This window comes from Mirounga leonina, unplaced genomic scaffold (assembly GCF_011800145.1).
Source record: "Mirounga leonina isolate KUSES-001 unplaced genomic scaffold, KU_Mleo_1.0 Mir_454, whole genome shotgun sequence".
NCBI lineage: Eukaryota > Metazoa > Chordata > Mammalia > Carnivora > Phocidae > Mirounga > Mirounga leonina.
In genome coordinates, this window is record NW_023270763.1 from 16,722,164 (window position 1) to 16,745,124 (window position 22,961).

General features: G+C 52.9%; 1 protein-coding gene across 1 annotated transcript; it reads right to left on the reverse strand.

Moving 5' to 3' along the window:
* Positions 1 to 10,238: 10,238 nt before the first annotated feature.
* On the reverse strand, positions 10,239 to 22,803 carry FBRS (fibrosin). Its single transcript, XM_034988857.1, is given in 19 exon segments — positions 10,239 to 12,065; positions 12,144 to 12,351; positions 12,491 to 12,574; positions 13,562 to 13,642; positions 13,748 to 13,868; positions 14,147 to 14,218; positions 14,614 to 14,643; positions 15,441 to 15,509; positions 15,761 to 15,856; positions 16,068 to 16,112; positions 16,228 to 16,433; positions 16,646 to 16,781; positions 16,784 to 16,949; positions 18,336 to 18,636; positions 18,728 to 18,776; positions 19,857 to 19,886; positions 20,004 to 20,039; positions 20,780 to 20,959; positions 21,249 to 22,803. Coding segments are annotated over 19 exon segments (2,964 nt in total). The 5' UTR covers positions 21,705 to 22,803; the 3' UTR covers positions 10,239 to 11,467.
* Between the last annotated feature and the right edge of the window lie 158 nt (positions 22,804 to 22,961).

A 22,961-nucleotide genomic window follows, 5' to 3' on the forward strand; every position in this document is an offset into this window, starting at 1 on the left:
CCCCAAAGGTTGTGGTCAGCGTCCTCCTGAAGTTAAGCAGGGGGGAGGTTTGGGGTAAAATAAACTGATTTCTTTAGACAAGAAAAATTGCTTTGTTTCTAAGTGGTCCCAGGCTCTTCATACATATTTCACCAAAGCCCCGCCCCCCAGCCCTGAGGGGTTGGCATCCTTTAGCCTGAAACACTGTGAGGCCCCAGTTCACACAGCATTTTATTTTATTTTATTTTTATTTATTTTTTTAAAAAGATTTTATTTATTTATTTGACAGAGAGACACAGCGAGAGAGGGAACATAAGCAGGGGGAGTTGGGGGAGGGAGAAGCAGGCTTCCTGCTGAGCAGGGAGCCCGATGTGGGACTCGATCCCAGGATCCTGGGATCATGACCTGAGCTGAAGGCAGACGCTTAACGACTGAGCCACCCAGGCACCCCCACATAGCATTTTAGAGACCTCACCAGGAGTCCAACCGGGGGTTGTCCCCGCAGGCCTTGTGAAATGATTATTGATGAGGAGAGCAGGGTGTGAGTATATCAACAAATACTTGTGAACCGATTTTTCTCTTTTCAAAGTTTTAAACATTTCCACCGTCTGTGTCAATGAGCTCATTGTTTTGTTAATGAAAAAGTCAACATTCATTTGCATCACTGAGGGCCTCTCCTCCTCATTCACAGTGGGGCTCGGGAGGGCAGGAGCCGCTATTAGGGAAAGAGTTAGAGACCACAAGACCTAGTCTCTCATCTGACCTCAGCACCTAACATAGGCGACACCTCGGTCCATAAATATTATTATCATTCAGAATATTTACGGAATAATTACCCTAATAGCAGCTATTTCCTGGACCAAGCGTTATGGGAGGCCTTTCTCTTTTCCAGCAGCTTTTAATCCTTGAAGTCCTGTGAGGTCTGAGGCCTTGCCCCTTTTTGATGGTGTGGTTAACCTTCAGACTGAGAGAGCTAACTAGCCGAAAGTCACAAAGCAAATAGACTGCATAGCAGGGATTCAAACTCATATTCTGTACGACCCTAAACTGTGCTCATCTTGAATTTTTCACTAAGCTCGAAAGCCCCTTTCATCTTCATGCCTCACTGTACTTACGTACAAAATGGGCATAGTCATATCAGCCTGTCTCTCTGTATAGTTGTGAGAATAATTATACCCTTATTATTCAATAGGCAACCCAAGTAGGCAGTGCTGGAGGTAGACTAACATTCGCAGTCTTTTTTTTTTTTTTTAAAGATTTTATTTATTTATTTGAGAGAGAGAGAATGAGAGAGAGCAAGCACATGAGAGGGGGGAGGGTCAGAGGGAGAAGCAGACTCCCTGCCGAGCAGGGAGCCCCACGCGGGACTCGATCCAGGGACTCCAGGATCATGACCTGAGCCGAAGGCAGTCGCTTAACCAACTGAGCCACCCAGGCGCCCACATTCGCAGTATTTCTAACTACTTTTAGAACACCGATAATTCTCACAGATCCACTGAGATAGGCTTTATCGTTATTCCCATTTTGCAGATGGGGAAACTAAGGTTCAGGAAGGTGAAGTCCTTTGCTCAAGGGTCATTGCCTACTCCAGACTTGATGGGTCCTGGAGAAAAGGTGGGAGGGGGTGAAAGAAGGCAAGAGAGGTCTCCCTCCAAGACCTGGGGCCTCCCACCAACTCTGGGAGTTGGGAGGAATTGGGAAAATATCTCAATCTCATCCACCATGTAGAAAGTGCCCCACAAATGCTCGTCTCAGTCTGTTCTTTGATCAGTAGCCAGCAACAGCCATGCATGGCCCCTGGCTGATCCCCCAGGCCACCCAGCACATTTCCACTTCAGCCACTGGGCACTCCTGCTCCCTCTGCCTTAAGCATTCTTCTCCCCAATTCTTTATTTTTGTATTTTTGTATTTTTCTTGTGATAATTCAAATGCATGTGTGCATAAAAGTTATACATAAACATACGTATTTTTTTAAAGATTTTATTTATTTATTTGACAGAGAGAGAGAGAGCGCACAAGCAGGGGGAGCGGCAGGCAGAGAGAGAGGGAGAAGCAGGCTCCTCGCTGAGCAAGGAGCCCGATGCGGGGCTCGATCCCAGGACCGTGAGATCATGACCTGAGCTGAAGGTAGATGCCTAACCGACTGAGCCACCCAGGCGCCCCAACATATGTGATTTTTAAAAGTAGAGGGGCAACTAGGTGGCTCAGTTGGAAGAGGGTGTGACTCTTGATCTCGGGGTTGTAAGTTTGAGCTCCTCGTTAGGTGTAAAGATTACTTAAAATCTTTTTAAAAAATGAATAAAAGTAGGGGCGCCTGGGAAGCTCAGTCGGTTGAGGGTCTGCCTTCTGCTCATGTCGTGATCCCGGGGTTCTGGGATCGAGACCCGCATCAGGCTCCCTACTCAGTGGGGAGCCTGCTTCTCCCCCTCCCTCTGCAGCTCCCCCTGCTTATGCTCTCTTGCTCTCTCAAATAAGTAAATAAAAATCTTTTTTAAAATGAATAAAAGTAGAGAGGGTAGAAACCGTCAGTAAAGGTAAAACCCTATCTCCACTCCCTAAAAATTCCTGTTAAGAAATTCTCAACTATCTTTCTAGAAATATTCCCTGTGTATGAGTACATACTCTTCTAATACAAATGGTAGTATGCTACACACACAGTTGCTCACCTTCATTTTTAAAAACGTAACAGTCCAGGGGCACCTGGGTGGCTCAGATGGTTAGGCATCTGCCTTCGGCTCAGGTCATGATTCCAGGGTCCTGGGATAGAGCCCTGCGTCGGGCTTTCTGCTCAGCAGGGAGCCTGCTTCTCCCTCCCCCTCTGTCTCCCCCCTGCTCATGCTCTCTCTCTCCGTATCTCTGTGTCTCAAATGAATAAATAAAATCTTAAAAAAAAAAAACAAACTTAAGTCCATCACAGAGAGCTTTCTCTGTCTCCCACATCTGCAAATGCAGACACACCTCATTCTTTTTAATGTCTCCATGTTTACCCACTGATGATCCAGAAGTGTATTTAACAGATCCCTGTGGATAGACTTGTTTCCAGTCTTTCTCCTATGATGAACAGGGTTTCTAGGAATGTCTTTTATTGTTGTTATTGAATTACAATTCATATACCATAAATTCTAACCCTTTAAAGTATACAATCCAGGCATTTGTGGTATATTCACAAAGTTGTGCAGCTATTACCACCTACCTAATTCTGAGAACATTCTTGAACACACATATTTATGGCTTTGTACAAAGGCGTCAACAGGAGGCACTTCTAGAGGGCGGTTGCTGAGCTTTGGGGGGATGAGAACTTCCAATGGAAAAAAAAAGGTAGGCTTATTTGTCACCCATGAGCAAAAGCTTTGGGACTAGAGGCTTGGGATCACCTCATTAGCCCCGCCAAATTGAGCCCATGGTCATGGCAATGACTGCCCAGTCCGTTAGAGAAAATCAGGTCCATCTGAAATTGCACACATTGGATTTGCTTTTTTTTTTTTTTAAGATTTTATTTATTTATCTGACAGAGAGAGACAGCGAGAGAGGGAACACAAGCAGGGGGAGTGGGAGAGGGAGAAGCAGGCTTCCCGCGGAGCAGGGAGCCCGATGCGGGGCTCAATCCCAGGACTCTGGGACCATGAACTGAGCCAAAGGCAGACGCTTAACGACTGAGCCACCCAGGCGCCCCACACACATTGGATTTGCTTAAAGCAGGCCAGGCTCCTAAATATTCCAGCTGAACAGGCTGATGATGGGAAATGTCCCCAGTGACACGTGTACTGTAATGTCTCAATTCCTAGACCGTGCTACTGTATCGTCCTTTTTTTTTTTTTTAAGAGCTTATTTATTTATTTGAGAGAGAGAATGTGTACAGAGGGAGAGTGACAGGGAGAAGCAGACTCGCCACTGAGCAGGGAGTTGATGCAGGACTTGACCCCAGGACCCTGAGATCACGACCTGAGCCGAAGGCAGATGCCCAACCAACTGAGCCATGCAGGAGCCCTGTTTGGTTCTTTAAAAAGCTAAATTGGATAATGTCATTCCTCTGCTCCAAAACTGTCCAAAAAAAAAAAAAAAAAAAAAAGAAAAAGAAAAAAGAAAAAGAAAAAGAAAAAGAAAGGTACAGCCAAAATAAACAAACTTTGCAATGGCTAGCACCTCACTCAGAGTAGAAGCCAAAGTCCTTAGAAAGGCCTGCAAGGCCCTGCATGACCTGGTCTCCACTTACCTCTTGAACCTCGTCTCCCAGCCCCTCTGCCTCTCGCCTGCTCTGCTCCAGCCATGCAGGCCCTTGAGCTGATCCGCCAACTCACCCAGCACGTTCCTACCTCAGGAGCTTTGCCCTGCTGCTGTTTCTGCTGGAAGAATGCCTCTCGCAGGCGACTGCATGCTTCCTTTTCTCACTTTATTCCCATCTCTGCTCCCTTAACATCCCTCAGAGAATCCCTCTTGAATCCATCTATATAAATTAGCACCCCAGAACTTTCAAGCCCATACCCTACTTTTTCCCCCTAACAGGTATTGCCAGCCAACATGTATTTGTTCCTTTACGCTCTGTCTACCCCCTCTAGAATTTTAATCTCCCCAAGAAAAATACCTTCGTTCTTTGTGGTCACTGTCACATTGCTAAAACAGAGCCTGATATACAGTAGGTAAATAAATATTTGTTAGTGGGAGAAATGAATGAGTAGCTTTCACTGAGACACAAAACAAAGATTATAAAAGACCCAAAGAGGGTGCCTGGGTGGCTCAGTCGGTTAAGCGTCTGCCTTCAGCTCAGGTCATGATCCCAGGGTCCTGGTATCCAGCCCCGCATGGGGCTCCCTGCTCTGTGGGGAGCCTGCTTCTCCCCACTCCCTCTCCCTGTGTGTGTGCTTTCTCTCTCTCTCTCTCAAATAAAAATAAATAAATAAATCTTTTAAAAAAACAAAAAACAAGGAGCAGGGGAGAGAGGAATGGGCAGAAGTTTGTAAAGGCAATTCACAGAAAATGAAGACAAAAAGGATTCGAAGAAACAGATTCGAACTTCTATGAGTCACCTTCTTTCACCTGTGGGATTGGCAAAGATCAAAAAGCTTGTTAGTTCTCCGGTTAGCAAAGGTGTGGGGAAACAGGTCCTCTCTTACGTTCTTGGTGAGAGTGAAAACTGGCAATTGGCATGAGGTTTGTGTAGGACAATTTAGCAGCGTCTAAATTTTGAAAGCCTATGCTCTTCGACTCAGCAATTCTCTGCCTAGAAATTTATCCTGCAGGTTTATTTGCTCAGGTATACAAAGAGGTGGGTAGGCACTGCAGCACTCCTTGTTCTAGTAAAAGACTGGAAAGAACATGAATGTCCACTAATGGAGATTGATTAAATATATTATGGTATAGCCTTACAAAGGAATGCTATAACCTGCAAGAGATAGTTACTTGAGAAAAACAGCATACAGAACAGTGTGTACAATATGTAAATATTGGGTGCCTGGGTGGCTCAGATGGTTAAGCGTCTGCCTTCAACTCAGGTCATGATCCCAGGGTCCTGGGATCGAGTCCCGCATCAGGCTCTCTGCTCCTTGGGAGCCTGCTTCTCCCTCTGCCTCTCTCTCTCTCTGTCTCTCATGAATAAATAAATAAAATCTTAAAAAAAAATGTAAATATTTTTTTGAAAGAAGAAAAGAAGGACTGTTCTGAAGACACAAACAAGAAATCAACATGGTATCTCTGAAAAGCTGAAAAGGAGCAAGGCAGGAATGATCAGAGGAAGGAAGGAGACTTTTTACTCCACCTCCTTTTTAAAAAAATTTAAAAATATAAATAAAATATTTTAAAAAGTAAAAAAAATAAATTTTTAAAAAATAACTTTTAAGTCATCTCTACACCCAATGTGGGGCTCAAACTCATGACCCCAAGATCAAGAGTCGCATGTTCTTCTGACTGAGCCAGCCAGGTGCCCCTATTCTACCTTCTTTCATAAGCTACAAACTTTTTATGTTAATTACAGTCAGTTTTTAACTTTTAAGAACAGATAATACATGCACATGAGACAAAAACCGAAAAATACAAAAGGATAAACAGAAAAAAAATCAACTTCTGCTAAAAAAAAAAAAAAAAATTAAACCCCACAATGAAAGGGACACAGGAGCCAACTGCAAACCGGGGAGTAATAAATAAAATAGTACTGCGGTACAACTTAAAGTAGAAAAGAAATATCCATGAATCCATCATAATATAAATGATTGAGTAAATAAAGGGTGAAGAGACAAATTTCCTAAACAGAATTCCAAGTAATTTATGTAGATACTCCGCCCTCAAGGAGGTGGAGCATAATTTCCCAATTCCCACAGTCTGGGCTGCAGAGTGACTTCCTTCCAAAGAGTAGAATATGCAAAAAAGGGGGAAAGAGTAATTTTGCAGTGGAAACTGACAGGCACTGCCTCAGCTACAAGGATGGATCATCTTGAAGGCACGTACCACTGACTCGATGTGATGAAAACAGCACTTTACCTATGCTTCCTCCCCAAACCCATAACTCTAGTCTTATCCTAAGAAAAGCAATGTATGAATCCCAAATAAGGGACATTTTCTAAAATACCTGACCAATATTCCTCAAAACTCAAGATCATCAAAAACAAGGAAAGTCTAGAAAAGTCATGGTCAAAAGGAGCCTAAGGAGACATGATGACTGAACGTAATGTGGTGTCCTTGTGGGATCCTGGAACAGGCAAAGGACGTTAGGTAAAACTAAGGAAGTCTGGGGGCACCTGGGTGACGCAGTCCCTTAAGCATCTGACTCTTGGTTATTGGCTCAGGTCATGATCTCCGGGTCGGCCGCGCTCAGCGCAGAGGCTGCTTGAGATTTTCTCTCCCACTGCCCTTCCTGCTGGTACAATCTCCCTCTCTTTCTCTCTCAAATAAATAAATCTTTAAAAAAAAAAACACACAAGAAAATCTGAATAAAGTTGGACTTAAGTCAATAATGCACCAATACTGACAGATGAATTGTAACAAATGTGAGATGTTAATAGGTGTTAACACGGGAAACTGAGCTCGGGGCATAGAGTAAGTCTCTGTACTCGCTTACTATCTTTGCCAATTTTTTTGTACATCTAAAGCTGTTTTAGTTAGTTTTTTTTTTTTTTTAAGATTTTATTTATTTGAGAGAGGGAGAGCATAGAGGGAGAGCGAGAGGGAGAAGCAGACTCCCCACCGAGCAGAGAGCCCCAATGAAGGGCTCGATCCCAGGACCCTAAGACCATGACCCAAGCCGAAGGCAGATGCCCAAGCGACTGAGCCACCCAGGCGCCCCTCTAAAGCTGTTTTAACAATAATCAAGTTTATTTTTTTAATCTCCTCCCCAAATGTGTATGTCTCCTTTCTTCTCCTAACTCCATACCTCATATAAAGTTCTCTGAACCTCAACCTACCCATTTTGAAATAGGGGACCTGTTTACAGTCTTTCCCGCTGCAATCAGTAACAACACTCTCATTTGGTGAATGTCCACTGTGTACTCAATTCTGTGCTCAGTACCCTCTACCTGCATGTAACCATCACAATGAACCTGTGGGCTGGGATTGTAATTTTCTTTGAAAAGCGGAAGCAGGCTAAAGACCAAGGTCACAGAGCTGGTGGGTGGAGGCCAACTCAAACTCTGGTCTGTCTGATGAAGAAGGCTCTAAACCTGTGTTCTTCACTGGCTCAGACTCCTTCTGCCCCTATGATAGATGCTCCTCACCTCAAAGTCTGTTTTGAAAAGTGTGCCTTCCCAATAAGCTTCATGTAAGTAAGCCATTCTCCTTAATTGAGCTCTAAGATCTGCTTCTTGGACTTTCACCTCTGAAAGGTAATACCCAGGGCGCCTGGGTGGCTCAGTCAGTTAAGTGTCTTGGTTTCGGCTCAGGTCATCTCAGGGTCCTGGGATCCAGCCCCCTCCCCCACCACCGTCAGGCTCTGTGCTCACCCGAGTCAGCTTGCCCCTTCCCTCTGCTCTTACCCCCCTCCACGCACTCTTTCTCCCCCCTCTCAAAATAAATAAATCTTTTTTAAAAAAAGGAACAACTTAAATGTCCATCAACTGGGGCGCCTGGGTGGCTCAGTTGGTTAAGCGACTGCCTTCGGCTCAGGTCATGATCCTGGAGTCCTGGGATCGAGTCCCGCATCAGGCTCCCTGCTCAGCAGGGAGTCTGCTTCTCCCTCTGACCCTCCTCCCTCTCATGCTCTCTGTCTCTCATTCTCTCTGTCTCAAATAAATAAATAAATAAAATCTTAAAAAAAAAAATGTCCATCAACTGAAGAAGGGATAAACACAATGTGGTATATCCATATAATGGAGTATTGTTTGGCAATAAAAAGGAATGTAGAACTGATTCCAGCTACAACATGGATGCACCTTGAATTGCTTATCATGCTAAGTGAAAGAAGCCAGTCATAAAAGACCCGGTGAATTACATGGTATGAGAATTATATCTCAATGAAGTTATTTTAAAAACCCTCCATTTTAGGAGCACCTCTCCATTTGCTAGATGGGATGCTGCCCAATCCATGTATCATTTAATAGAGTCAATTAGATCTTCAAATTAAAAAAAAACAACACCTCTCCATTCTACAAATAAACCATGGCTCAGAAATAAGCACATTGCTCAAGATTACACAGCTACACTTCTGAGTTCATTCAAAACAACAAAAAAATGCATTTCCAAATAGCAGCCTCATGATGGTGAAACGATTTTGGTTTTGTTTTGCTTTTCCCTGGCATTCAGTCTTTCTGGATTCCTCTTTTACCTCTGCCTGAGGAGCTCCTGAGTTCAGAACAGATCACGCAGAGATGCGTCAATGAAGCGTAGCAGTTCTAAGGACAGGCCCCAAGAAGGCAGCCCTGGGGAGTCGTGCCCTTCACTCTCCTTGTCTTTTGGAAGCATGTGCTGTTACTTCTCCTAGGACCGGCGCATAAGCTCCAGGAGAGCTGGGGTTTTTTTTTGTTTTGTTTACCTCTGTATCCCCAGCCACAACGTCAGTGGCTTGGATGATCAAAAGAACAGTGGTAGAAAGAATAAAACGCAGTTCTGACCATGAATCAAGTAAGGTAAGAGGGAGCTTTCTGACTTGGGTGCTGATAACAGGGATGGAAATGGGTCGGGCTTGGGGGCACAGCATCTGATCTAGGAGATGACTGGGTATCTAAGTTACTTTTGGGGGGGGGTTTAGGAGACATTGGATATACGTATCTACGAGGTTCTTCTGAGAGTTCCACACCCAAATGTGTGCGGGGACCAGGGAGGTACCTCAGTAGTGACGATGACTCCTTCCTAAACAAGAGTGGAGGAGACAGTGGCGATCTGGAGAGATCATGCCCCATCTCAAGGGGCAGCCATGGAGAAAGCAGGTATAGTGTCAAAAAGGTTTTTAGATTTTTCTAAAGAAGCTGAAAACAAGGACTGCCATGTCTTTCTGGTCAACCGTTTCGGATTTCTGTTCGAACAGTCAAGGCTTGGGCCTTCCCTAGAGGCCCTGGGCACGTGTAGCAGAGAAGGCTGGCGGCCATCTCCCCTAAGGTAATGGGTACAGCGGAACAAGACGATTCTGGGCGGCTCGGGTGGGAGCCAGCCTCTCTAGCTCGGTTCAGTCACTTGGTTTTTAACGACTGCATGAAAAAATAACGTCAAGGGTAAAAAGGGAGTTGCAAAATCATACATCTCACAGGATCCCATTTTTTTCACAGTATTTGAAGCATATAGCCAGAAAAATAACTAGAGAAAGATATATTCCTGACAATTAGTAGTGGTCACCTCTGAGGAGTGAGATTATAAGGCACTTTCCCTTTGTACTATGTATTCGTATTCATTTCATAGTGGCCATATATAAAAGAAAAACCAACAGTTTCTAAAAAAAAAAATTGTACATCTTTTCTAACAGAACTACGCGCGTACGTATGTGTAGGTAAACACACAGAAACGGGCCTGAAGGGCACAGACCAAACGATTGAGTAGTTACCTCAGGAAAGGCACAAGGCCTAGCATGGGTTGGCAGGTAAACGGGAAACTTAGTTTTGCTATTCTTCTATATTGTTTGAATCCTGTACAATATGTACTCCTGGGTTGTAGAAACTGTGAAAAACTTCAATGCCCAATGCTCCAATCCATCCACGCACAAGCAAAAGAACAGCTCTCCCAGGTGGGAGGCGGGGGGGACCTCCATCAGGACATGCCTAGTATTGTCCTCCCTCATCCCTCCCTGACCCAGCACCCCCCCCGCCCCCCCAGATGACCCACACACACTGAAAGAGCAGCCAAGGGGCCTCATTGTAACACTCATTTTTATATAAATATCCGCAAGTCATGTTACAGAATAAGCCCCAGCGGGGAAAAAAGTCAACGTTACGTTTCTGTTAAACTGAGCCCTGCCTTCTAGGTCGGGCCCCAGCCTGGGGGTGCCTGCTGCTTTGGGAAGGCTGGGGCTGCCGCCGAGAGGCTGCTGAAGGAGCTGCCTGTGTGGCCCGCCCCCGGGCCGACCCCCTTCTTTGGTGTGTGGTACATGGTGACCTTCTCTGCCCACCTCCCCAGCCTAGGGCAGGGTTCTGGGGAACAGGGTTCTGGAGGGCAGGGCCCAGGAGTCCTGGGGGCACTTGGAAATGGAGTAGGGGGACTGAGCCACTAAGAGGTGGAGTCTGAAGCTTAGAGATTGAGCCTTTTGGGGGTGGTGGCACACAGAGGTAACAGGAACAAGTGGGGGGGGGACCTGGGCTGTCAGCCAAGCAGGAAGCATCTGCCCTTCTTTCCAGCCTAGGTACCCAGGTCCCTTCCCCTGTTGCTCTGTCTCCTGCTGACTCCATATTCCCAGGGATATAAGCCCTGGGTTCCTGCCTGTCCCCTCCCAGCTCTTCCCTCTACAATCCCCCCTCCCCCCACAGAGAGGCCAGAGGCTAGGAACACAGCACCAGTCTGAGGATTTAATTAACCAGGAAGGGGGATTATTGGGAGGGGCACCCCTGTAAAAATGTACAAAAGGTCTGGGGGGCTATGTGGAAGGGGAGATAAATATGTACATGGAACCCCCCTTCCGTTAGCCCCTCCTCCCCCAGCCCTGAGAGGGCATGAGGACTTGGGTGGTAGGTGAAGGGGAGGGGGGGCACTTTGGCCTCTGGCTTAGTGAGCCCTTGGGGAGGCAGGCCAAGGGCCTAGGGGCCCTCAGAGGGGGTGATGGTGTACCTCAGGAGATCACGAGCTACGACCTCTGACACGACCCCCACTCTCACCTGTCATGTACACACACACACACACACACACACACACACACCTCCCTCTCTCTAGAGGCTTGTGACCTCTGCCCTCCCGGTGACCCCAAGGCCCATCTGATCCTTGATCTTGTGGGGGTGGGGGCTTCTGCTCCCAGGTTCCATGACCTCAGAGGTGGCTGGTGAGGTCGTGACCTTTGCCCTCCAGCCCCGGCTTGACACCTCAGCTCTAGGACCTTGTCAAAAGGAAAGGGGGATGGAGCTTTGGCCCCCCCCCCGCCCCTCCCCTCCCCTCACCTGTCCGCCCGGGCCGGGCCGGGGGCCCTCGGTGGGGAACTGGGCCGGGGGGCGGGCACCAGCGGAGGCGGCGCGCCCAGAAGGGCTCCTGGGGGGGTCTTGCTGAGCAGGTGAGGGGTTCCCGGGGCCGCGGTGGGCGGCGGCGGCGGCGGCGGGGGCGCCAGGCGGCTGTACAGCAGGGGGTGGGCCGGCTCCAGGCCGTAGAGGCGGGCGGCGGCCACGGCGCCGGGGCCCGTCAGCTCCTCGCCGGCCTCGTAGAAGCGGGGCGGCCTGGCCAGGCGAGGCGGCCCTGCCAGCCAGGCGGGCTCCAGGAAGCCAGCGCAGCGCTCGGGGGGGCTAGGGCCCAGAAAGGGGGGCGGCCGGGGCCTCTCGAACAGCAGGTGAAGGCCCTGGGGCCCGGCCGTGGCGGCGGCGGCGGCGGCAGCGGCGGCGGCAGCGGCGGCGGCGGCGGCAGCGGCGGCGGCGGCGGCCTCCTCCTTCCGCTCTTCCTTTACCCGCACCGACTCCTTGGCCGGCCTGGCCCCTTCCTCGCCGGCCCGGGCCTTGGGAGTAGCGGGAGAAACGCGGAGCTGGGGCCGTGAGAAGGGGAGGTCCCTGGGGAGAGAACGGAGGGCCTCCAGCGGGCGGCGCGGGCGGCGGGGCGGACGGGGCGGACGGGGCGGGCAAGCGCACCTGTCTTTCTCCTCCTTGGGGAGAGAGGGCTCCCTCCGCTCCACAGGCCGCTCCTTGTCTGAGCCTGGTGTCCGCGCCGCCTCAGGGGGCCGGACCCAGGCAGGAAAGGCCAGAGGACTGCGGTGCAGGCGGCCCCATGGGTCTGGGGGGGAGGCGAAGGCTGGCGGGGCCCCTGGGCTTTCTTTCTGGGCAAACACGGCGCCGGAGTCTGGACACAGGGGGGAAGCAGAGAGTGACAGGAGCCGCCAGGAGGAGGAGGCCCCACTCGGGGACCCCCCACCCCCACCCCCACCCCCCCAAGCCCACTGCCCAAAGCCACCCGCCCGCCCGGCCCCAGCCGCACTCACTGAATGTAGGGCTGCCCAGGCCTCCAAAGGCCCCGTTGGAGAGGGCAGCCAAGGAGGCGAAGCTTGTGGGACGCCCAAAGGGATCTGTGGGAGGAAAGGGGGATGGTCAGAGCACTGGGCTGCCGGCTCTGAGCAGGCACCAAGGGACCAAGACTGGCAGGGAAGAGGCAGCTCGGGAGCAGGCCCCGGAGCCCCTGGCCGCCTGGTCTTGGTTGTAACAACAGGGTGCTGAGCACTCCCTTGGACCTCGCAAGACACTGAGCTGTGACGCACACGGTGTCGTTTAACCTCACAAACGACAAGCCCCACGAGGCAGACAGGACCGCTCCCACTTAAAGATGACGAAACAGGCTCAGAGAGGTGAAGTGACTTGCCAACGGTCAGTCATCTAGCCAGTAAGTGGTACCCCCCAAGCCAGGGCCTCTGTGACTCCAGAGATCAAGCTCTAACCCCACAATCCCCCACACCAGCCCCCCACACCAGCTCTACAGCAAGCCATCCGCCTGAAGCTCCCTGCCGGCTTCCGCCCACCTGACATGCAGGGCCCTTCCCGACCTGACCCTAGTCTCATGCACGTATTCAGTCAGAACAACTAACCTATTTATTCCACTACGGGAACGCCCCTCTTCCAGGAACACCTTCCCCTACGCCATCAGGCTCCATGCCCTCCTGTCGACCCAGACCCCCGTGAAATCTCCCCGCAAAGCCCGCCGACACTGCTAGGAGCCAGAGCCGGCGCCGACGTTCTTCCCCGGGCCCGCAGAACCTTCCTCCAGCCTCCTCGCCCAGGTGGCACACTACCCCCTCGCACTGGCTAGTTCAGAGAGCATCTGAGCTGGCAGAGCCTGGCAGTCCCTCTGCCCTGCCCTATCCCATTTCATAGGTGATGAGATCAAGGCTCAGAGGGGTTAGAGTAACTCGTCCAAGGTCACAAACCTAAGTGATCTTATTTCTGGGGCAACTTCAACCCCCATTCCAGCTGCCTCTCTGGTCTAATTTCCATCCCCAGCTTGAGAACCCCTGAAAGTCAGGGACCAGGCTGGGGTTGCCCAACATGCCCTTGGCTCTTACCAATGTGGGTGCTGGGGCTCAGAAAGGGTCCGTGGGCCCCGGGAGCTGCCGTGAAAGGGTTGGCTGCAGCGTGGACGGCACCTGGGGCAGAGAGGTGGGAGATTCTGGTGAGGCTGAGTGGGCGCAAGGTGGGCCTTGGGCTAGAGACAGGGAACCTCAAGCCCCGAGAGGGCTGGCCAGACTCACCAGTCGCAGTGAAGAGGGAGGCAGCCGGGTGGGAGAGCTCCTGCCCAGGGGGCAGGGCCCCATAGGGCCCCGGAAGGCAGGGCAGGAGGTCGTTCCGAAAGTCAAGCTTGTGGGAGTCGCCCTGCATGGGACAGGGAGAGGGGTGGTGAGTGAGGAGCCAGGTGAGGTCCCGCTCTTGCTCTTCCACCCCTAGGTGCCCTCCAAGGGCTGGCTGGCACCAAGATGGGGCTTGGGTGCCTAGCCTCCGCCTCTCTCAGCGCCAGAGAACCTAGTGCTAACTGTGAAAGAGCTCAGGCAGTGACCAGGGACAGGAGGGGATGTTTCTGGCCAAGATTCGGCCAAAGGCAGATGCCCAGGGCTCAGGCCAGCCCACTCGCCCCAGCCCTCCAGCCCCAGTACCTTCATCTTTTCCTGGTGTCTCAGGATCATGTAAGCCACGCGCACGTGCATGGCACACCACTTCCCTGGTTTCTGCCGCCCCAGAAGGATAACCAAAGGGAAAGGGAAGGAAAGAACGTTCACTCATCACCCACTCCAGGCCTGGTCCTCAGCCCAGCCTTTCCACACAACATTCCCATTCATCATCCCTACAACTGAGGGATGACTAGGTTCATTTCATGGCCTAGGAAACTGAGGCTCAGAGAGATAAACTGTCTTGCCCAAGGTCCCATAGCCAGTTACGTCGGAACCCAGGTCTGTGGCATGTAAGCCTTGCCCTTTCTGCTGTTCCACATGTGGCTGCCTCCACGTCTTGGGCTGCTCGCTCAGTGGACTTCTCGCTCATTCCCAAGCAAGACCCGCCCTCAGTCAAACACCCTGACACCAGCCCCCAGCCTCATGCAGTCTGAGGTCCTCACCAAACTCACCCTCAAAGGTGGCCGGAAATGGTCGGGGATCTGGGGATGGCAAAGCAGAGATTGGCGGCGATTCAGACCTGTTTACTGTCCTGGGCCCCTCATCTCCATAGTCCCTAATCCCCACCCAAACACTGGAGACCTTGTGTGGCTCCCTCACGCCCTTCCTGCTCCTGTCAAGACCCCTTTCCCCATCTTTCCCACTCTGGGCATCTCCCTTCCAGCCTTAAGTTCCTGAATCAGACCCCAAGGACGTGCCCTGCTTGGAAGACTGGGGAGTGGGTTAGCGGGCAGGCAGGACAGGTTTCTCAACCAGAGAAACTCTCCTATTAACAGCTTTATGTCATGAGGCTCTGCTTAAGATTTCTTTAGAAATAAACCTTTACTGCCACTAGAAGACACTGCAAGATATCTGGTCTAGTCTCCCCTTTAGGAAACACATCCTGTGCTTTTCCCGATGTTCCCAGAGCCACGGGCTGGAAGGCTGCTCCCTGTGCCACTTCACAAAGGGACAGCTTATCTTTTCATTGTTTTATGGACAGGACTTCCTGGTATGATGTCATTTGAGAAAAAAAAAAAAGATTTCTGTGACTTAAAAAATTTGAACACTCCTACAAAAACCACTGTCCTAGTGATCTGATTTCTGGGGCAACTTCATGAAATTCCTATTCCTCATGCCTGGGAAACCTTGTCAGTTACAGCCATTCCCTCTCATCAGATTCTCAGGGATACCCCCGATCGTACATTAAAGGGAACAATCAGTGGTTTGCTCTCAATCAACCCTGCTCTCCCTCAACAGATACTCTAGTTCCCCCAGGACCTGCCTCGGCCCCCCTCACCTGTGTCCCCTTTTGGGGAAGCCCGCTTGGCACTGGCCCCAGTCGTGGTGGCAGCTCGGGGTTCGTGCTCTGGGAAAGGGGAGGGATCAGTCAGGAGAGCTGGCACCAGGCATAAAAGGGGTCTGGAACCAAGGCTGGGGGCTGGGACAGGGAGGGAGCATGGCTCTGAGCAAAGCTGGGTCCACAAGGGGAGGGCAGGAGAACAGGCATGGCTTTGGGAAATGGAAGAAGGTATGTGGATCTGGGGGGTGAGGGTGGGGGTGTGTGGTGTCTGGGTTTGTAGGGGGTGGGAGGTGGTGGTGTTTGGATCGGGAGCTCACCTTGGGCTGGAAGGCCCCCTGCAGGGAGCCAAAGGAGACAGCCGGCGGGAGGCCCGGAGGTAGGCCGGGCACTGCGGGAGGGAAGGCCGAGTACGGCTGTGGAGAGAAGGGGACTAGTCCAAGCCGGGGTGGAGGTGCAGCCCACGTCTGGTCTGCCCATCAGTCCTCGGGCCTCCACCCTAAAACCCCCCAGGGAGCTCTCCCAGGCTCAAGGCTCTTGCTTTTGAAGCTGAAGACTGGACCCCAACAGTCAGGGCCACACACCTTGACGCGTCTGTGCCCACACACCACACACACACACACTCACATTATGCCGGAAAAGGCCTTCCATCTTTCCTGGATATTTCTCAAACTAGGGAAGAGAAGGGAAGAGTAAGCTGCCAGTCAGGGACCCAGGACCTTCCCCTGGAAGCCGTACCCTCCCCCCAAGTCTCCGGGCCTCATCACTGGCCCAATGAGGAGCTCACCATGTGGGGGCCGTGGGGTGGCAGCAGGCCCGGGGGATAAGGGGTGAAGTGCTGGTGGGTGTGCTGGTGGGTGTGCTGGTGCTGGTGGTTGTGCTGGTGGAACTGGAAGGCCAGGGGCCGGGCCGAGCCCCCTGCCCCCACCACCTCGGGGCCACCCTGGGCATTCAGGTAGCGAGAGTTCAGGTCCTGGCCGATCAGGTCCTGCTCTGTGGGAGGGGAGGGGGAGAAGGCTTTAATGTCTGTCGCCACCAGGTCAGCCTCCTTGGGCCTGGGTGACTGGCCTTCCCTTCTGGCCTTGAGCCACTCCCTCCTCAAGCCCTGATATCTGTTGAGGTCCAGATGCCCCAAAGCCGACTGGGCCCAAGCCCGGGGCCATAGCCCCCCCCGCCCCCCACCCCGGCCAGGACCCCAAACTCACCAGAAAGGGCGTTAGCAGCTGAGGCCCCAGGGTGCCCTGGCACCTGCAGCAGGGGTGGGGGTGGGGGCAGGGTGGGGCCAGGGGAGAACAAGGAGGGGTGGTGGGGTGGTGGGGGGGGCCGCAGCCCGGGGGGGGGGGAAAGCTGTGGGTGGACAAAGGCAGGGGCAGTGAGGGCGTCGGGGGCCGGTGGGTGAGCTGCGCGGACGAGGAGGAGGCAGATGAGGAGGAAGAGGACGAAGAGGATGATGAGGGGGGAGGCTGAGCCACGGGAGGGGCCAGGGCCTTGGGGGGCGGCCGTGAAGAGCTGGGGAGAGAAGTGGGGAGATGAGTGAGGGGTTGGGAGGTGCCAGCTCTGACGGGAGGGGGTCAGAAGCCTGGGCGATACCTTGACCCTGGTTCTCCAACACGGAAGGTGGTAGAACCTGGCCCCCAGGACCCCCCTCCCCCGCCCAGGGAGCCCATCCTCACACTGAGGTACCCCCCACACCCGGCAACCCCCTCTCTCTCCCTCTCTAGGTCTCTTCCACACAGCTGCCTCGGACGTCTCCGGCCACGTGACTTGCCCTTTCCTGACTCAACCACAGCACAAAACACGTCACTCACTTTGACGCTTCATTACAACAGGCCACCTGGGTTCCCACCCTAAGACAGTGGAGGCAGCGCCTCACTGGCCTGGCCTAGGAGTCAGACGACCTGAATTCTAGGCCCGTCTGGCCATTAACACCCTGGGTGACCTTGAGCAAGTCACTGCCCCTCTCTGAGCCTTAGTTTTCTCAAGAACAAGAAAAAGGACGGTAACGATGACAATAATAGAAACAGCAGCCATAAGAGTAATGGTACCAGTGACTCTTACCCTTTAGCGAGCACTTACTGTAGGCCAAGCGCTGGCACCTGCTTTACATGCTAATCCAAATCTCCACCACGTCACACCACCTTCCCAACTGCTGCCGCATGCATGTAACCACCTGTACCGTTCACTTCTTTCACTTAACTCGGTTTCTTGCTTTTTTACTGAGCCTCACCCAAGCAATACGTGTGAAATCAAAGGGTTGAGGTACTAATCGTGTTTTTCTAAAGCCCGTTAACAGCTCAAAAGATTTGCCCCCGTAACAGCTGAAATGATCTCGCATATTGGTAACAATGCACGTACACACTTTGGGAAACACTGAATGAACTCATCATTGATCCTCACGATGGCTTTACCAGGATAAAGGTACCGTTACCATTTTTTTTTTTACAGAAAGGGAAAATTGAGGCTCAGAGAGATTAAGTGGCTTGTCAAAAATCACACAGCCACTAAGTGGCGGATTAAGAATTTGAAACCAGGTCTGGCTGACACCAAAGCCAGCACCCTTAAGCATCGTGTCAGCATTTCCCAAAGTATGTTCCGAAGAACACTATTCCTAGCAGATGTGTCTCGCAAAAAGGTCTCACCAGCACATAAAGTTGGGAATCGGCACCAAGTGGGCTCCCCTGCACGGGAATGCCAGGTGAAACGGTTCTGCTAAGTCCTGTCAGCAAGTGATCACTTGACGTTTCTTTCACGCAGTGTCTCTCAAGCTTTTCAGAAGCCTCAGAATCCTTTTTTCAAGTCACATCCCGCAGGTACCATCCCATGTCCCAGCCACACAGGGGTTGGCGCCCAAGTGGCCAGGTCCTTGCAGACCAGACCAAACCCCGGACCACCCACCTGCCAGTGCTGAGGTCCAGACTGCTGCCGTAGGGAGAAGTGCGGAGGCCGAAGGGCGAGACCCGGAGCTGCAGCTGGGGCTGGGGGGGGGGTGGCAGACTGGGGGCGGCCGGCAGGGCTGCAGGGGGTGAGACAGGAGGCCGAGGGGCCGGTGGAGGCGGTGGTTCCTTCGGGGGGAAAGGCACTAGCAGCGGGTCGGGCCCTGGGGGCTGTTCCTGGCTCCGCTCCAGGCCCGACACTTTAGGGACTACGGAGAGTTTTGCTTCACAGTTCCCATTGAAGGCGCCGTGGGGGCCCGAGGCTGGGAGGAAAGCACAGCAGACGTACTCAGCTGAGGCCCACACTCCCCCAATTTCCCTCCCTCGTCTCCAACCCCAGCCCTTAAGACCAACCTTTGCTGGTTGAGACAGTAAAGGATGGGTCGAGGTCATCATCGGAGACCTGGGGAAGAAGGGCAGGGACAGGGTCAGGTTCTGGTCAGGCGAGGCCCTCACCCAGGAAGGCTAACAGCCCCCAGAGCCTGCTAGGAAGTGGCAGTGGGGGCAAGTCTATTCCATCAGCGTAGATGAAATCCAGCAAAGACTGTGGGCTTCGGGGGGCCTGTGCTTGGGGAGAGGGGTAGGAGAGCTGAGCCTGAGAATTTGATAGGCCAGGAGGACTGAACTGAGGCGGCATTTACGTTGCAGAGAAGTAGGCACATCAAAGCCAAAACGTCAGGTATCGCTAAGTGCTGGCCCATATGCCTACCTGCCTTACAGATTTGTTTGGCTCACAAGTGTCAGCAAAAACCTTTTAAACTAATTGCTGATATTTACAAATCCACGAATTGCTCATAAACACTCAGACTTGCAGGTTCTCTTAAGAATTGGCTCCTCTTCTTGCATGGCAACAATTAGCTAGGACCAGACAGTGGTCACCTCCCCTAGACAGACAAGAACTCTGGTTCACCACAGTCCCTGTCCAGCCAACTTTTTAAACTAAAACAAGACACACATCAGGGAATACAAATTTAGTTGTTACAGGGGTAGAGCATGAACTGCTAAAACGCATTATTTCAAAACAAGCAAATCTGACCTAACGATGAACTGAAATACAACATTCTAAGACACGTTCTTACACTGACCACAATGGTTTAGTGTCCTCGCTGCCACAACCGTGGTCTCTGCTCAGATTCTAATCTGTGAGAGACTGACTAACAGCAAGCAGGAATGACCAGCTCAGTTCGACAGCCACCTGAATTTCTGTGGAGAACCACTGGTATCTCCAAGGGCTTTGGAAAAGATGGTATACCAAGGCACGGGCTTTTTATTCTTTGGTCAACTGGCTCTAGTTACCAAAGAAAAAGTCTTTTACCCATTCAATCTGCCCACCCTCCGACTCCCCGATCCAGTCATGGCTCAACCTAACCTATGTTCCCCACTGAAAGGAAGGCTCTGTCTGCTGCACATAGGAGACCTCTAAGCTGGACTTCACTTTACAAATTACAACATTGCCCACCCAACAAGTTCTAGCCCTACTCACCCTCTCGTCCAGATCGCTTTCTGCATCACACTGGGGAAAAGGAAAGACAGGTGTCACAAGAGGGAAGAAGAGTGGGGCCCAAGGGAGAGAGGGGACTTTCAGAGAGGAATTGAGAGGGGGGGGGCAGTACAGGTGGAGAGCACTTACTATGTATCCAGCTTCCAGAGAATGACGGGAGGAGGCCTGAGAAAGACCAGAGTCCAGACATAAGGAAGGCTGACTGGCGAGGCCTTTGGATAAAGTCTAAACTCCCTAGCAAGGACCTCAAGGCCCCTCACGACACACTCTCAATCTCTTTCTAGCTGCTTCTGCTATGGCTCACCCCTGTTCCCAACGCTCTCGCCATTTTCTGAACATATTCTCACATCTCTGTGCTCTTGCTCAAAAAAACTTTGCGCGTTTCTCCTCTTAGCAAACTTATGACTATCCTTCAAGGCCTGACTAAGACATCCTAGGGGGCTTTCCCTAACCACAACCCTCCTCCCATCCCCCAGGCAGAATGAGTGGCTTCCTCATGTGGGTTTCTGCAGCATCTCTCCCAGATCTCTGCCTTCTGTAGCTTCTCAGGTTTTGATCTAGGTATTTGCTCAGATTGTTTCTTTTTTGCTAAACTGCTATTGCCTGGAAAGATCTGAGACCATATCTAATTCATTTAGGATTCCATTAAGTCTAAACATCTCTGATTAATCAACATGTTTGAAATAGACAAGGCCAGCCAAAAGCGTAAAAGTCTGACTGTGGGCATGTCTCTTATCAGACCTGGATTGAGGAGTGAGGGCTCAAATTTGCTCTGCCTTCTTCTCTGCTATTTGAGAGTAAAATCACTGTTTATGATGGGCAGTAGCACTGCTGATGGAAAACAAGTCTATGTGAAGGACATGCTGTCCAGAGTTTTAAAGGACAAGGATCTATGACAAGCTCACCTCTTTCCTTCTCCGTTTATTGGGCCATTTTCGGGCCCGATCCCCAGAGGGCCGGCCAGGCTCCCGATCAGAGCTGTCCCCTGGCTCCCCAGTGGCCCCACTGGAACCCCCCCTCTTCCGCTTCCCAGAATGCTTCAGCCGATGTTCCAGTCGCTCTGGGGGCTGAAGAGATGCATCCTTCTGTGGAGGAGGAGGTGGGACTAAAGTAGATGGAGAAAGAAATCTCCCGACCTCTCTAGGGGTGACCAAGCTACCAAAGTGGCTCTCAGGCCGGGTAACCTGGCTGGTCCCTGGAGACTAACTCTACCTCCTCCCACCCCAGGGTGGGGCAGAGACCCGGCCAGAGGAGCCGGTTGCTCTGGTTTGGGGTGCCAGCATTCCCCCCCTCAACTCCACCCACTCCAGGCACCATACTCTTCTCTCCGCCCCTCTGAAGCCCCCAAAGGTCCCCAGCTCCATCAGGCCCCACCTGCAAGGCCTCAAGGCTGGCGAAGCTGGCGATGGCGAAGCCATCGATCAAATCCTCCTCCTCTTCTTCCTCCTCCTCAGGCTCCTCCTCGGCCTCCCCGTCGTCTGCGCCCCCCTCCTCCTCCTCCTCCTCTTCCTCCCCGCGGCTGCCCGAGCCGGCAGGCCGCTTCCGAGCTCGGGGTCGCGGGGGCCGAGGCCTGGGACGGGGCCGCCGTCGTCTCGGGCCTCCGGGCCGCTCTCCGGACGAAGCTGACGACCAAGGCCTGGCGGGCGGTGGCGGCGACGAGGAGGACGAGGAGCCGCGCGGGGCGGCCAACAGGGCCCGGGGTGCATCGCCGCCGGGACCTCGGCGGCGCCGCTGCTCCCGGTCTCGGTCTCGGCGCGAGCAGCGCCGCCGCCGCCGCTCCCCCTCGGCGGCCCAGCCCGGGCCCGGAGCCGCGGCCGCTGCCGTCTCCATGGCGACCGCCCTCAGCGCCGCATCCGGAGGCGGCGGGGCCCGAAGCGGCCTGTCCGCAGGCCCGGGGTCGCAGGCGCGGCGCTGGCGGCTGCACAGGGACGAAAAGGCCACGGCTTCCCCTTTAAAGCAGGATCTACTGGCCCCGAGCTTGCCCCAAGGCCAAGGCCCGGGGAGCCGGCGCCGCCCCCGGGGCGACAAGCCCGAGGGCCCCCCCTGTGGGGCCGGTGGGGCCGAGAAGGCGAAAACGGGGCGGCCGTCCCTTTAAGGCGAGGCCTCAAGTTGTCCAGCCCCTGACCCCTTTAAGACGACCCGATGGTGTCCAGCCGGCCTAGTGCGGTGGCCGCCCCCTGCCAGGGGTCGAGACAAGTCTCCCCGAGGAAGAGGAAGGGCCACCCCTTTAAAAGGGACCGAAAGCTCGCCCCGAAACGCAGACCTCCCCTTTAAAAGTGTCTCCAGTCCTCCGGCTAAAAGAGGCCACCCCTTTAAGGAGTCCAGGGTCCTCCAAACAGCAGGCCGCCCCTTTAAGGGCTCGGGAGTTAAGTTTCTGGTCCTCCACCAAGCGGCCACTTCCCCTTTAAGCTGAGTTTAAAGAACTTCTTGCGTGGGGGAGAAAAGGAGGTGAGAATCCCCACTCGCTCCAGCTCTCCCAACAGCACAGTTCTCAGTTTGTCAGCTTCTGTTCGATGGCTTTCCCTTTAAGGTTGTCCGATGTAGTCTGCCGAATTCACCGGCCACCCCTTTAAGGAGATTTAAAGGGGCCTCCTCCAGGCCCGGCTCTTCCAGCCTCCGCCTCCGGTCGCCATGAAAGGCTGGGGGGGGGGGCGGGGCCGCGGGGCCAGCCCTCCAAAGCCCCGGATGTGAGGCAACGGTGACGGGTAGAGCTTCTCTGTCTGCCGACATAAAAGTCTCTTCCTCCTTTCCTCCGTCTCTGCCTGACTTGCGCCGTAAGGGATCCGGAACGGCCGTTGGGAGGCGGGGGAGCTCCAGTGCACCCTCCTGTTTTCTCCTTTGGCGTCTTGAGCCTCTTCTCCGCCAGGACTTCCCTGCCCCTCCTCCCTCTTCCTCCTCAGCCTACGCCTCCTTCCTCTCTCGGCCTCCTCCCACTCTCCGCCCCCTTCCCCTCGCCCTTCCACAAGCTTAGTCGTTGATAGGTTGAGAAGTGTACGACAAGGCGAAGGGCGGAGTCAAGCTCCGGGGAGTGGGTAATATGTAACCACCCTCAAATCTTGGATTGGGTATACGTCAGATTAGCCCCGC